Source organism: Physcomitrium patens, chromosome 6 (assembly GCF_059467195.1).
Source record: "Physcomitrium patens ecotype Gransden chromosome 6, ASM5946719v1, whole genome shotgun sequence".
NCBI classification, from domain to species: Eukaryota; Viridiplantae; Streptophyta; class Bryopsida; order Funariales; family Funariaceae; genus Physcomitrium; species Physcomitrium patens.
In genome coordinates this window covers 11,861,333-11,875,886 of record NC_143415.1, presented here as the reverse complement: position 1 = coordinate 11,875,886, position 14,554 = coordinate 11,861,333, and the positions used below count along the sequence as shown (strand labels likewise).

Below are 14,554 nucleotides of genomic sequence, written 5' to 3'. Positions count from 1 at the left end.
AATGTTGAATATATACAAATGAAGATGGATGGATGAACGTCGCAGAGGAGGAGTGGATCAATGTCGCAGGCAGGGCAGACTTGCAGGCTTGCAGGGAAGCAAGCAAGTAAGCTCGCGCCCAGCGATGGCGGAGACCCACAACCCAGGCAACAGAGAGGAGCCCATTTAGCATCACGAAACCAGGAAGCCACATGCGAAAGGGGGGGCCCCAGTGCCCACGATTCCGCAACTCCTCTCTTGCTCATGTGCGCCTGAATGTGAGGGATCCGGATTCACCGCTGCTGGCCACCCCGGCCCCTTTTGCAATTTGCGGTTCAACGAATTGGGCTGTAGCCTACTACTCCCCCAGCTCACGCCAATGGTTCCATGTCGGACGGACTGACCGGTCCTTTCTGCCACGGATGGTCCATAACCCAGCTCCTCCGCACTCTTCTTCTTTTCGTGCTGATCTTTACAGACGGGGTGGATCTGTTCGGGTGGGTTTCTTGTTAGGCCTTATTCTGGGGCGACGTGCTGGGATTTGTAAAGATTTTGGGAACTTTATTTTTGTTGCCCCCGAATTTGCTGATGACGGGAGTGCGTCTACCACAGTCCGAGATGAATTGGCCCGTAGATTGTTTGGTCTCCATGAATGCCTCTCGGATGCTGTTGGAGTAAGCGTGGCGCTGTGTTAGAACGTTGACAGAGGGGGAGAAGTGGATAGTTTAGACTTGGCGTCGTGCTCTGGGGTTTTGGGTGTGGTTTTGTGCAATGGGGGTTTTTGGGGTGCGGTGCGAGAGGCGAGTTATCCTGAATCTGTAGATTGTTCCAAGTGCGTTGGATCGGGGTAGCGAGCGGATATGAAGTGTTTGAAGGTTTTGATTTTGTAGTGAGCACAGCTGCAGAGATAGAATCGAAAATTTGTTTTTTCAGCTGAGTGTAGGTAGAAATGGATACGAAACTGGACACAGGAACCGGGTCCAGTTCGTCACGCACTTGTCTTTGGGGACACGAGGGATGAAATGCCGAACCCTTGTGGGTGGTTCTTGGTGAGGGTTAACTTCCGAGTGGGCGGGTGAAATGCAAGATTCTAGGTTGATTGTGCTTTGAAAGAGAGCCATTGTTTCCAGGTGAAGGGAGAAAAATAAAAAATAAAAAATAACATGGAGCGAAATCCTATACTGGTGCACCCTGCGAAAGTGGAGCCGGAGGCTAGCTTAAGTGACATGATCAAACAAGTTTTACGACTCGTACAGAAAGATGGTCCTCTTGACAAAAAGCAGGCATGACTCTAAATGAAAATAATCCCATGTCTCATACTTTGATACTACTCTAGTTCTGACTGATGCATCATGTGAGAGGATTGCTTCTTGACGATAGCTCCTACTGCGATGGCGAGTATTGAGTCTATTCGGCGCTTGGTTACTGCATTAGCATAGCAAGAACATTTTTTGGGTATATGTAGAACTTTTCAATATTAACCTTGGCTGATGATCCCAGTCAAAGAATATGTCCCGATCTTGACATGCTTTTTCCGGCAGGCTGAGTTTTGTGACGATGCTTGCGTAACACGTTACTTGAAAGCTCGTGGGAACAACGTCCGACGAGCGGCAAGGATGCTGAGAGCTACTCTAAACTGGAGGGAAAAGATAAATATCGGTAGCTGCCTCACCAGAGTAACTTTTAGTGTTCAGAGGAGTCGTCTGAATGCATGTTTCATGATGCTTTGCGCCAATTGTGACTTGAAGTAAACGTGTTGCTCACAGGATACTTGATTGCGGACGAATTTCCAGCTGAAATTGCGGCAGGAGCTGCTTACGTTGCAGGGCACGACGAAGAAGGTCGGCCTATCTTGGTAACGCTTCTCTAGATAGCACCTACAACCTATTTTCGATGCGTTGTCAACGATGCAAACTGCAACTGTTTCCCGATTCCCTGTCGTCTAAGCACATGGATATCTAGATGATGAACTGCGGAATGCATTGCTTTCATACTTCACAATCTGTAGTAAGTTCATGAGAATAATGGTGGATGATTTCTTGACATTAGACCTGTTCTTTCGAATGCAGGTTGTTAAGAAGAAGCCTGAGTACATCGTCAATGGTAGTCATAAACAGTACGTTTACTCTCTTCCAAGATGGAGTTTATGGATGCTACTTGTGTTTCTCTTAACTTGAAAGAGTACCTTCATCATCATTTTGTAGCGTCAGTATCTGAGCCACAATTTTGACTTGAAAATGTGTCAGGGTGTTTTTCTTTTTTTGGTCAAAATGGTTTGTTCATCGACTGTAACTGCTGCACAATGATTGGCACTCAATTGAGTAACGTTGCTAAACAGGCATCTTCGGTACATAATCTTCACAATGGAAGTCGCGATAGCTTCCATGCCTCCTGGAGTTGACCAATGGGTCCTCATTCTTGATGCTGGGGGTAATATGCTCAGCTCCGTTTTATTTATTCAACTGTTAAACACATTAAATCCCCTCACAACTTCCGACTTAGTGGATCCGTGGCGTTCTTGCTGCAGGGAGCTTGCTTTATCCTGCGTCTTGCGCTCGGGGTTATCCGTAGGTTTTCAAGGCTGAAATTCTTAAACAAATGTGAAACTAATTATAGTACCGTTATGTTAGTTAAATTCAGTAATGATGGTAACTTTTACCTTGCCTCAGCGTGCGAGCTACAAATAAAATGACTAGTAGGCAGCGAAGAGCTGGGAAGACTTTTTCTGTTATCTTGGCTCACGTTGTGCACGTCGTTCACGTCTTTCAACAGGTTATTCAAGAATGAGTGCTCCGTCGACTAGTGGCATTCTGACCACTCTAAAGATGCTTGCCGATCATTATCCAGAGAGGCTGGCCAAAGCTTTCATTGTGGATGCTTCTTCTATGTTCTATTATGTTTGGAAGGTGAGATAGCATGCCCGTTTTCCTAGGTTGTACATGAGTTTCATTTACTGTGTCATCTGGTCGTCATTGATTAAGGTACTTCCAAATTTTTTTAGTACTGAGGCTTGGCATTCTATCTTTGATAACAGGGTATATGCACTTTTGTTGACCATTCAACCAGAGGAAAGTTGGGTTTTGCATATACGAGAGATTACAGGGTAGTACCAAAGCCACAACCTACAAAGTTCACGCCTTCAATGTCACCTCTTACTAAACCTCCTCGGAGAAGATCCATCAGTTATTGTGCAGAAGATTTTAAATCTCCGAAGGATTTCAGACAAAAAGCAGGTTATAAACTGACCACCTCCAAATACTAATTTCGTGACGTTGTTCAATGAACTTCGGGATTTGAAACGGTTACATGGTGGATTAAGTATTCAACTCACAAGTTTCGTCTCTTTTTATTGATATACAGTTTCAACGGACTATTCTCAACTAGAGCCAATATTTGATGTGAGCCCAAAGAGAGAGGATAGCAAGACTTCCTCTGGCAAGCTGTCGGAGGGACCTGAACTAGCAGGCAGCACGAGAACGCGATCTTTTTCCTTCTCGTCAATCACGGGCACTACTACTTGTACATCGCCGGATGCAACAGAAGACGTGTTTTCTAGCTTCAGGAAAGATGACGAAGACCTTGTCGCCCAGCTTGAAATTCCAGGACCAGCCTCTACACGCGCAAGACGTCCTTCATGGGATGGGTTTGTTTCCATCTTCTACCCAATGAAGAAGGAAGAGCCCTTAGTGATCGAAGAGGCCAAGAATAGAAATGTTGGTTCCTTCCGACCCTACTTATCCTCTCTACAGGCCCCCTATGATGAGGCTGCGTACAGAGCATTGATGAAGCCCCCCCTCGGCGGACTGGTCACAATCATTTCCAAAGACTTGAAACACGTAAACAGCATGTGACCTTGGTTTAGGTGAGGTTCCTAAATGGTAGGATCTCTAGATTACTGTACTTTCGGCTGTTGAGGTTCTCTTCAACATTTCAAGTTCTTTTCTCGTGTACATTTAGTCACAGACATTCATTCAAGAGCTTTGGCTGTTTTTTCCTCGGGATCGATTGATGAGGATTGTGGTCCCATTTATTCATACAGCAACGCTTAGATGTTTTAGTCCTAAGATCTCTGCGCATGAAGCTTAGCTCTACGATTTGAAGTTGGACAGGCTGCGTGAACCACGTACCATCCAAGTATTCAGCCGTTGTATTTCGTATTTAGTGGAGTCAAGGAATGCCACTTGTTTTGTCAGGCTTATTGTCTTTGCTTTTGCTGGTTTCGTTTTAGTCAAAAACCTTTAAACTTCTACTGACTGTAGCCAAGGTTAAACACTACGGCCTACTTTTCTGGCAATGACATGAATTTGAACAACTTTTGCCAATTTCTGAGAAATCTATGCATCGCAAGTACAGAGCAGAGAGTGATTATGTTGAAGCTCTGGCTGCAATCTGACGAAAAATAAACTTTTCAATATCTCTAACCCAAAAGGAGTGGACTTAGAGACCCAAAATGATGAGCGAGATTCAACATATGCCACTGAAGAAATCGCACGAGGCCCATATTTGTGAAGTAACCACCCTCTAGTGTTGTTCTAATCAGCTTCCCAGCAGTTTCGAGTGCTCCAGAATGATAGTCCACAGAACTTGGGCACACTATCCTCCACGGTCAATCAGGGATGGTATCAAACAGACAGGGCGAGGAAATTTGCCCCTGATTTTATGCACGTGAGTATTTAGAGACCTATTAGAAAGAAGCATGATGATATAGATGGGGCAGGCTGTCATACCCTTTTAGCATGGAACTATCCTACTCCAGCCTGTCCAACGATAGCGCTGATACCACATTTTTTTATCGGGTCAAAACAACAACTCTTGTATTGATTTTTACAGGCAACAAAGAGAAGCAAGCAAGCTTGAATTGTGCGAAGAATTATTCTCTGGTTTTTGCACTTACTCCCAATTGCTCTGCTAACAAGTCTACGTTCTTGTTGGATTAATTGAGACCTTGCGTTGGTCATTTCTGGTCAACAACAATTTCTCATTATCAGTGTAAGGCTTGCCATGGTCGTATCATCTTAGCTGGACTTGAAACTATTGCGAATTTGAAACCATTGACAATTTTGGAACATAAAGCTTCACAAGACCTCTACAACCCTTCACGAACCGTCAGAAACCCCTCCACTACAATGACTCCAACAATTGCAACACTACTTCTGAGGTCGCAGAGTGACATAAGCACAACGCACCACGTATTTCTGTACGTGGCATTTTCCGGGGCATTTTATATTAGTCCAAGTACTGTTGTCATGTGTTAGGTGGTTTCCTCATGACATCAAAACGGAAATTTCAGGTTTATTTAATGTCTGATTGTGCAACAGTTCCGCTCTTCATCGAGTTCTCTCTGGCTTGGCCTAGTCTACAGTTGAGAAAAATATTTTCTTCATCAAAGTTGCGCAGCAGCCATTTATGTTATGTCCTCTACCCCTCTCAACTTCTTGAAATGAGGATCATAGTTACTCTTCTACTTTTTCAAAACATGCTAATGGCAAGCATGAGGGAAAATTCGTTGAAATCAGCACTACAATGTGTGTATGGAACGGAAAACTCGTGGAATGTGGTCTTTGAGAGTGAGTGGAAAAGATCTCTCTCCACAGCACCAAGGACCAGTTAACAGCTTCTTCGTCAATTTCGACTTCCAGAGCATTTTTGGCCCAAGTCGCTGCGGCTTCTTCATACTCTGGAGAATTGGAGGAGGATCGATAACCACGATCGAATCAACTTCGGATCAATACCAGCTTAGGAGAAAATAATGAGCCATGGTTATCATGAATCTATCAGTTTTACGTACACCTCGACCAGATATCAAAGAGCTAACAGCCTGGTAGTGGCTAAAAGCAGATACCCATCTGGATTCTCTATCTTTGTCTGGATATTGCACAAGAACGACAGCTTCCGACACTTGATGAACTCACCTCCACCTTGCACGCACAGAAGACAAATACTACTCTGACACACGTGAAAGTAATAAAAAGAAGTTATTGTGGCTATTTCAGACGAAAACTGTGGCTGGCGGTAGCTTCAAACTTAAAATTGGAGTCATTGTGACACGCCGATTTCCAGCCATCAGTTACCCACATGGAGGGACGAACCAACTATCCCCCATTATTCAGAATATCTCATCGATAGGAAGCATTGTCTTGTCACCGATGCGACTTCACTAAGCACATTGTTCGTTACTTCTTCACGTCTGGTCAGCTGCCTTCAAACCACAAACGGTAACACAGAGTTAGCACACAGCGAGGATGAGGATGACTTGCCCACGTCGTCAAAGTTTGCCCATCCAACAAACTTCGCCCATCGCCATCTCCGTCGCCGACACTACCAGTATCATCAACATGCTTACCATCTGCATTGCACCACCTAGTGTCATTACCTTCACTCCGCACGATTCAAATCAAGTTGGCATAAATCCGAGGTCTGCATCCGATGCATACAACGACTATCTTTCCTACAAAAGCTACGTGATCTCTACAACTTGGCTGAAAATAGACAGCTGAGATATTGATTGAATATGATCATACCATCTCAGGCTTTCACGGTTCCTTCGCAGGAATCATATCCTTCCAAATGAATGCAGCAGTTCTAAAGACGTTGCTAGACATCTGGATAGTGATAAGCCATGGAAGAGAAAATGTTCGTTGTATATCCTTGAAGAATAATGTGGAAATTAACTGCCTTTGCTCCTGGAAAAACTCCGGTTCTGACCAGGTGGGTCTTAACACACAGCCGATGGAACTCTGATAGAAAAACAAATCTAGGCTGGATGATGTGGTTAAAAGCCAAAGGGTGAGATTGACAGTGGGGAAACTTTGGCCCCAGCATTAAACGGTGGAAATATTAGGCTAGTGATTGCTCTAGCCCCACAACGTGACTGTAGATAACCTACCACACGGACGTCAAAAAGGATCATGGTATAAAAAATAGGTTCCTATTCAGAGATAATTGTTTTACCTCATTGTTCAATTGTAACTCATTAGACAGCACAGAGGTTAGATATTACCTGAGAGAAAAATAAATGAAGAATGGAAAAGTCAATAGAAGTGAACAATAGTGTATAGCATTAGAGAGTGTAAATTTCATAGTGGGAGACAAAGAAGATAAGCTTAATTAAAGGAAACAATATGAACTAGCATCAAAGGTGGGTAGAAAGTATATAAGTTCTTTCTCCTCATTTTTAATTTTGTATAGGAAAAAATGGGCATTGGTAAAAGTTGGTAGAAAGTTCTTTCTTCCTATTTTTACATGATTCACCTCTTATTTCTTTGCACTTCAAATCCTTTGTCTTTTATATTATATCAATTATTATTATTATTATTTTTTTTTTTGTGCTCTTATTTTACTTTGCTCTCAATAAGCTCTTGTATGATAATTATATTTTATAAAAGCTTATTGAAAAAAGCTTCATTCTTGCCTCCATGTATACCCTCTAACTAGAAGTTATGTAGGAACTTTCTATAGGACTTGTGACACATGTCTAACTTGCCAAACAAATTTCTTACATATGTGCTATATGGCCAACTTGTACCACAAGTCACCAACATGTGTAACACGTGGGCAACTTGTTAGCCAAGTATTCAACCTATCAATTACATGTAAATACATATAAAGTCAAATCTATGCCTATGAAGCTTCCAAGAAGTTCTTTTACAAGATATTATCAAATTTACTTACTTCTACTTACTTCTATCTAACTCCTTTAATATAACTAAATAATTATGTCTATGACAAGTAATCAAGCACAATGTTGTTAGATTTTAAATTGCCCAAGATAATTAGTGGTCTATAATACTTTTAAAGATAATTCAATCAAAATTTTGCTCCATGGATGATGTTATATCTCTAATGTCATTGTAAGGACATATTATTGTTACAATGTCTAGTAAAAAATAATTAGCCATTAAGCATGAACTTATTGGAAAGCATTCAATTGTATCCTTCCAATCTTTTAGAAGAGCCATTGAATGTTTAAGATAAGAATGTAGATTGGATTCTTCATAAGATTGGATGCAATTAAATTAATGCAAAAATCACAAGTTGTGCCTTAAATTACTTCTTTTTTTATATTTTATTCATCATTTTGAATTTTGATAAAAATTTTATTATATATATATATATATATATATATATATAAAACTTACAATGCAACTCTTGTATTTATCTTTACAACAACATTAAGATATTTTCATATACACAAGCAAGAATTGATGTCTTGTCATTTTATAAAATTTAAATTAGAAGTTGTAAGATACATGTTATTAATTGTAGTGTAAAATTTAGAAATTTAAATGACTTAAATTAACTTTAAAAAGCATAGCCAATTGTCTTGAATATATATATATATATATATATATATATATATATTTAATGAGAGAATATTTAATTTAAATTTTATAATATATAAATTTGAAATAGCTTCTATATATTATACAGTTCTATTAGAATAATTGATTAATACTATAATATAAAGGCTATCACAAAAAAAAAAATCTTCAAATTGTTTATTGAATTTACTTTTATTTGATGTTTTATCTTCAAGCTTGTATTTGACTTTGCTCTAACTCTTTATTCTTGTGATTTAAAAATTGAAAGTAGATGAATGTTATAAAAATAGTAGTAGAAACCATTCACTATCAAAGCTTCATCATGAAATACTTCTAGATCTTTTTCATTGGATACTAAATAGCTAAAATCTATGCACATAATCCAATCCATTTAGTTTTAAAATTTTATTTGATTTAGATTAATTGGTATTATTTGCATATGCTTGGTGGCCAACTATTTTCTTATGCCATCCAATATCAAACAAGAAACATAATAAAATCTCTATTGAATCTTATTAAGCATTTTAGATCTAAAACTTTGTGATCTTTGTGAGCTAATATAGAGATTATTACATAAGATGTACTTTGGCTAACTTAACTAGTATTAATGTGGCTTTTATCAATATAGAAGAAACTTAATAAGAAGTTAGTGAAACTTTGAACTTTAAAGTCATGGATTTTGTAAATGTTTTATCAAAGTTCAAATTGATGAATAAGGCATAAAACAAGAAGTAATTTAGGACAAGACTCTCCTAGCTTCTCATAACTCCGCCTTCCAAAAGCTGAAAACCCCGCAGTTATCTAGATGTTAGTAGTCCCTGCGGGTTTCGAACCCGCGACCTTACGCGTGTGAAGCGAACGTGATAACCACTACACTAAGGAACCAACTTAATTAGACCACACAAATAATATTAAATACTTAAATCTTAGTAAAAAGTGTTTGCAGACAGGGGATATCTTAAGAATTAAAATTACAGCATATTTCAACTCCTGCCAACCAGAGTTAACCAGAACTTGTCTTGACTTTAATATTTGAGCAGTTTGTAATGCACTAGCTTAGCAAACTGTAACACCCGAAGTATCATAAACCTGGTATGCATACATATTCTTACAGTCTAATTAATGAAGGGAAAATAACATAAAATAAAATAAAATGTTGTAGTACAACATCTCGTAGTGAGGAATCTAATATCTATACGGGTATGGGTGACTCTACTGAGGCCTGTAAGGGAATCTTCTGAAACTCATTTCGCAGTTGTCCACAAGCCGCATTGGCATCCAAGCCTCGCGTTACTCTGACACTGGCTGTTACCCTCCGTTTGCTTAGTGTCTCAACAAATGCAAGCACCTGCAAATCAAGTTCATATTGTTACATGAAGTTTAAGAACCGGGATAAGCAATGCAACACAAACTGGCATCAATTGTTGCAGTATGATTTGACGGGCGATACACTTGGTCAGTTTTGAAGAGAATAATACTTACTTTTGCTTTAGTGGGACGTTCAAATTCAGAATCAGCTATTGGGTTATACGGAATAATGTTCACGTGACGTCCCAGGTTCCACTGGTGAAGCAGAGTGGCAAGTTCTTCAGCGTGCTCTCTCTGGTCATTCACCCCAGCTGCAATGTAACCAGAGCATAAAAAATTACCTCTCGCAAGAACATCATCGTTTGGAATCCCAGTAAAAATACACAAATCCGAGAGGGGTTCACGAAGAAGCAACAACATGACCTCAGGGAAGTCAGGTAGAGAACATTCAACTTCAAAAAAACTACTCTCAGGTATGGATTCTACTTCAGAGGATTAAAGGATGTATTAGGCAAGGCAGCTCCAGCAAGCTACTCACGAGCAATGGACTCGTGAACATGTTGAAAGCATCAACATGTTCATTGGTGCATATGTAACAGTAATATTTCTGTAACTCACCTAGAAGGGTATACTCAAATGATAGGCGACGTCCGGTCGTTTCAAAATAGTATTTACAATCTTCCATTAGTGCGTCCAGTGGATACCCTTTCGCACTTGGAACAATTCGTGACCGAAGCTCCTGATTTGGAGCATGTAAACTGCATATAAAAAAATCATTTCGTTGATCATGAGCATTGAGCAATACGAAGATACACGCAACCATAAAACCGATCAGTGCCTTCTGCGAGAACTTGACTAAAACGACTATAGTGGATGAAACCTACACGAAGGAGAGGGATAGTGCAAAAAACATATCTGGCGTGCAAAACAATTGGCAAATCTTCAAGTTATTGCACCTGATAGCTAACGTGGATTGAAGCTTGTGGGTTGCAAGACGCCTTATTGTGTTTGGAACTCCCACGGTTGAAATTGTCATCATTCGCTGCCCTATTTGTAACTCCTGAGTAGTTTCAAGAAAGGAAGCAGTTACGCCCAAAGTGGCGAGAGTAAGAGAAAATTACTTCATCGCAAGTTTTGAAAGCATCACTAGGCGCAGCTCAACACTTGGAAATCATGGAAGTAAGCAACACGCGAAAACACTAATTAAACTGAAGACAAAGATATGTACCTTATTTATGGTGCGATGAGCGTCTAAGACATTGTCGAGATTCATTAGTGGTTCCCCCATACCCATAAATACAATATTTGTCACCCGTTGCCTAAACAAGTCTTCAATAGAAAGCACCTACAGGACCAACACCAGCATTAAAACATAACCTCAGAAAAAAACCAGTGAGCACATCATCACCGATAGAGATCCAACAAGAGAATCTCAAAACTAGGAGAATAAATAAGCAGTCACACCTGATCAACTATTTCATGTGCCTTCAAATTACGAGCAAAACCACCTTTCCCTGTTGCACAAAATGCGCATCTCAGAGCGCAACCAACCTGCAAAAGCAAGAGTCGCGTTTCAAAACACAATTACCTAGTCAGGAGCAATACGGTTATTGGAATACAAATTGCACTAACGCTACTGATTGAATAAAACAACCTTGTCATCAAAACTGCATGGTACAGCAACGTTTCTTGGAGTACACTATGACGATGAGGCATTAACCCTCTCTAAACACCTGCAAAAGACTTCACTTGAAGCATCTACAATCAAGCCATAAATTTTATGGCACTTGCCAAGGCCCTACATGATTATGGATCAATCCAGCAAAGAGGATAGAAATGTATTGACCCAATGCTCGAATGAAATAACGAAGCCTTCACTGTACGAATGAGCTCAGACCTGAGATGATACACAGACAGTCAGCCTTTGATTCCCTTCTTTGTCTTTCACCGGAATACCAACAGCTTCAACAAGTCTATTATCCTCCAGTTTTAGCAAAATCTGCAGCAGTCAAATAAAACAGGCCAGAACACCCTGCTTGTTAATTCAAGAGAGCCCCAGGAGTTGCAAAAAAAAAAAAAAAAAAAAAAAAAGTGTAAATCACCACATGCGTTCACAGTAGCTCTGGCTCATTTATGCGGGGTCGAAATAATTAAGCAGCATCAGCGATGCACCAACGAGCAGAAAAGACGGTTGATGAAGCACCTTTACGGTTCCATCTTTGGAGGTAGAAACGTGATGTATTGGGGACCGTCCAATACTCCAGCCAGCTTCCGTCATTGCATTGCGCAACTGCTTAGGTACTGATTACATGTGTTTCCAAGGCAACCGAGGCCTTCATTAGTTTCTCAAAACATACACACTACAAAATGATACAATTACCATACTGCTAATTCTATGATAAGCCTTATCTGCTATAACCATACTTTAAATGGAAAAATTGATGTCCAAACTAAGAGCGAACAACATTGAGGTTTTCAAACAAAATTACGCGCCCCCTCCCGCTTCCCCCTCACCATTATTATAATTTTTGGCCAAGCATCTATTTTTCGGTTAGCAAGTGCACAACCTGAACAAAATGATGCAGACAAAATGATGCAGAACAAGTAGACAAAGGTGATTACATTGAGCCAATTCTTTGACGGTTTTGATCTTGTTCTTGTAGATAAGCTGGTACATTTGTTTCCCACGATACTTTTGCTGCAGGATAGCACCACAATATTTTTAGAATAGTTTATTAGACAGTTACCAATATGAAGTGCACAGCACGAAAAATCAAAATCTCTCACACCCCCCGAAACAGGCACTACGTAACACTCCAATGTCAAGTGAAGTACTACTAAGCTGCTGCAGGTCATTCCGGATGCGACTGCTCTGTTAGGGCTGAAGCTCGTTGGTGCATCGCTGATGCTCCAGTATCCCCTAATATACTAATAATTACTTTCACTGCTCATGTATTTTTTCGCAGCTAAAATATTGAAGAACCCTCTCGCATTAACATATTATGATAAGCAGATAATATAATCTCGCGTAAATTCGTGACATTAACACTTTGAAGGGAAACTTAAATAACATGAAAAAGCTTACCTCGCCTAAGGACAACACAATATCCTCCAACTCTTCTTGTGTCTTGCCAATAAGATACTTGGGAGTTACTGGCTTACTTGGCCTTTCTTCCTCTTTAACAGGCAAACCAGGCACCTCGGCAGGTTCGAGAACTTCCGCAGCACTCCCAGCTGCCATTCCTCTGATAAGCCACGGTTGCCTGTGACTGCAAGTCAGTTCAAACACAGAAATACGGCAAGTTATAGGGTCTATTAAAACCATGTCATTTTATTCATTGTATTACCTTTTCTTTTGCTTCCATCATGTAAGGCTAATGATGCCAAGTATTTAAACCAAATGATTCAAACAGAAAATAAGAGCATACTCATTTCACTTGAGGTCATGAAACGCGAAATGTGTCTAGTTTGGTGGACCGTGGTGCCTTAAAATAGCCATAGAACAGCGACGGCTTTCCCAGCACATAATAAACGTGAATTAGCCCCCGACAAGTCATCCTAAAATTCATTGCTGCGAGACTAAAGTCTGCACCAGGCCATACAGATTGCTACCACGTGTCCAAGTTAGCAGCGGATAAGTATGCATACTCGTTTCTCGAATAGTTCGGGCGCCATTGGATCCTGCACGTAATATTTCGGATAAGAATATGACTAATACATCGGTTTCGTAAGGATAAAACAATGGGCGCAGGGATAAACAAGTTTTACATATAGCAATCAAGCGTTGAATTTGGGAGGAACGATGCAAAAGGTTGATGGAACCAAACAAGGTAAAGATACACTGTACTTATTGCTGTCGCATGTTGAGAAAGCACTTCGTCTAGCCACCATCGTAACGGGCAAAAGCGTACACTCGCTATTACATTCTCTATTACACGACCGACACTCCACAACTCGACTTGGGCAACTCGAACATTGTGACGCAGCTCTCATCTGCAATCTCACGGTGCACTGGACACATAAGCTACTGCACATATTGACTGGGCAATTCAATCCCCTATATAGGGTCGTTCTCGTACATGAAATTGGTGAAAAATCTTCAAGTCTTTTTCTTTTATTTGGTTTGTTTTGTTTCAATCCCTACAAAATCAAAATTTTGAGACTCTAAACCCTTGAGAAATATTCACCCACTGTAACAAGAGCTACGAATTCACAGAACAAAACTGACTTACCAAAGAACGCCAAATAAACTAGATAGACTGAGTAAATCAGTCAAATAGATCATATTCCACACAATTCAGTCAAGTTCACGCCACCGAGAGTGTGAAGAAAGAGTAGAACATACCCATGGCCTCTCTACAACGGTGTAAAGCCCGCCCAACGAAACAGATGATACCGTCGAAGAAGTAAACTTTCCAACTGCTACTGCAGCTCCTGAAGTAGCCGCCACCCTCAAGGTTCCTCCCCTCATCATCGTTTTCTACCACTCTCGAGCCTCTCCGTCTAAATTTCCAATCTCAAGCCTGCAACCCTCACAAACTCCAGCTACTCGTCAATAGATAAGAACTCCTCAATGCAGGGCGTCAGAAAAAAAGTGGAGGGTAAGCACAAAGATGGACTTTGGTTGATTATCAGAAACGGAGTTTTGGCACAATTAGACGCCCAACTAAGTTCAGATTGAACATGGTAAATTCCCGCATGCTTAAACCCTAAACCTCTGCTCCTGCTTAAACTTGCGAAGCGGAGCGAGTTCTGCCAGAGAAATGGCTGATGAGGATTCAGATCCCTCGTTGTGGATAACTGTAACATCTATTGATACCCTTCAGAGCATGATACCATGGAGTCCCGTGTACATGTTTCACGACCCATGTATCACCATGGTATTAAGTTGGGCTAATTCGGTTGTGTATATTTCTGTTGTTAGAAAAGTACTTGAGCAAATACTT

General features: G+C 40.5%; 2 protein-coding genes and 1 non-coding gene across 4 annotated transcripts; 1 reads left to right on the top strand and 2 right to left on the bottom strand.

Moving 5' to 3' along the window:
• Nucleotides 1-337: 337 nt before the first annotated feature.
• LOC112284059 (uncharacterized) lies at nucleotides 338-4,171 on the top strand. The gene is made up of 9 exons (XM_024523565.2): nucleotides 338-476; nucleotides 1,110-1,262; nucleotides 1,521-1,638; nucleotides 1,746-1,834; nucleotides 2,049-2,095; nucleotides 2,318-2,409; nucleotides 2,752-2,885; nucleotides 3,014-3,212; nucleotides 3,340-4,171. The coding sequence occupies exons 2-9, from the start codon at nucleotides 1,143-1,145 to the stop codon at nucleotides 3,828-3,830; spliced, it is 1,290 nt and encodes a 429-aa protein (XP_024379333.1). The 5' UTR covers nucleotides 338-476; nucleotides 1,110-1,142; the 3' UTR covers nucleotides 3,831-4,171.
• Nucleotides 4,172-9,112: 4,941 nt separating this feature from the next.
• Nucleotides 9,113-9,185, bottom strand: TRNAV-CAC (transfer RNA valine (anticodon CAC)). Its single transcript has one exon. It is a non-coding gene; the product is annotated as a tRNA-Val (tRNA).
• A 234-nt stretch (nucleotides 9,186-9,419) lies between these two features.
• Nucleotides 9,420-14,362, bottom strand: LOC112284142 (uncharacterized). Of its 2 annotated transcripts, none has more exons than XM_024523743.3 (13): nucleotides 13,954-14,362; nucleotides 13,456-13,601; nucleotides 13,221-13,289; nucleotides 12,694-12,877; nucleotides 12,231-12,306; nucleotides 11,812-11,909; nucleotides 11,506-11,607; nucleotides 11,073-11,159; nucleotides 10,837-10,953; nucleotides 10,565-10,668; nucleotides 10,227-10,366; nucleotides 9,783-9,919; nucleotides 9,420-9,648 (listed from the first exon to the last, which is right to left on the bottom strand). In XM_024523743.3, exons 1-13 carry the CDS (start codon nucleotides 14,080-14,082, stop codon nucleotides 9,493-9,495), a joined length of 1,545 nt encoding a protein of 514 aa, XP_024379511.1. In that variant the 5' UTR covers nucleotides 14,083-14,362; the 3' UTR covers nucleotides 9,420-9,492. The 2 variants fall into 2 exon arrangements, with proteins under 2 accessions (XP_024379511.1, XP_024379512.1); XM_024523744.3 differs by having other exon boundaries at nucleotides 13,257-13,289.
• Nucleotides 14,363-14,554: the final 192 nt, after the last annotated feature.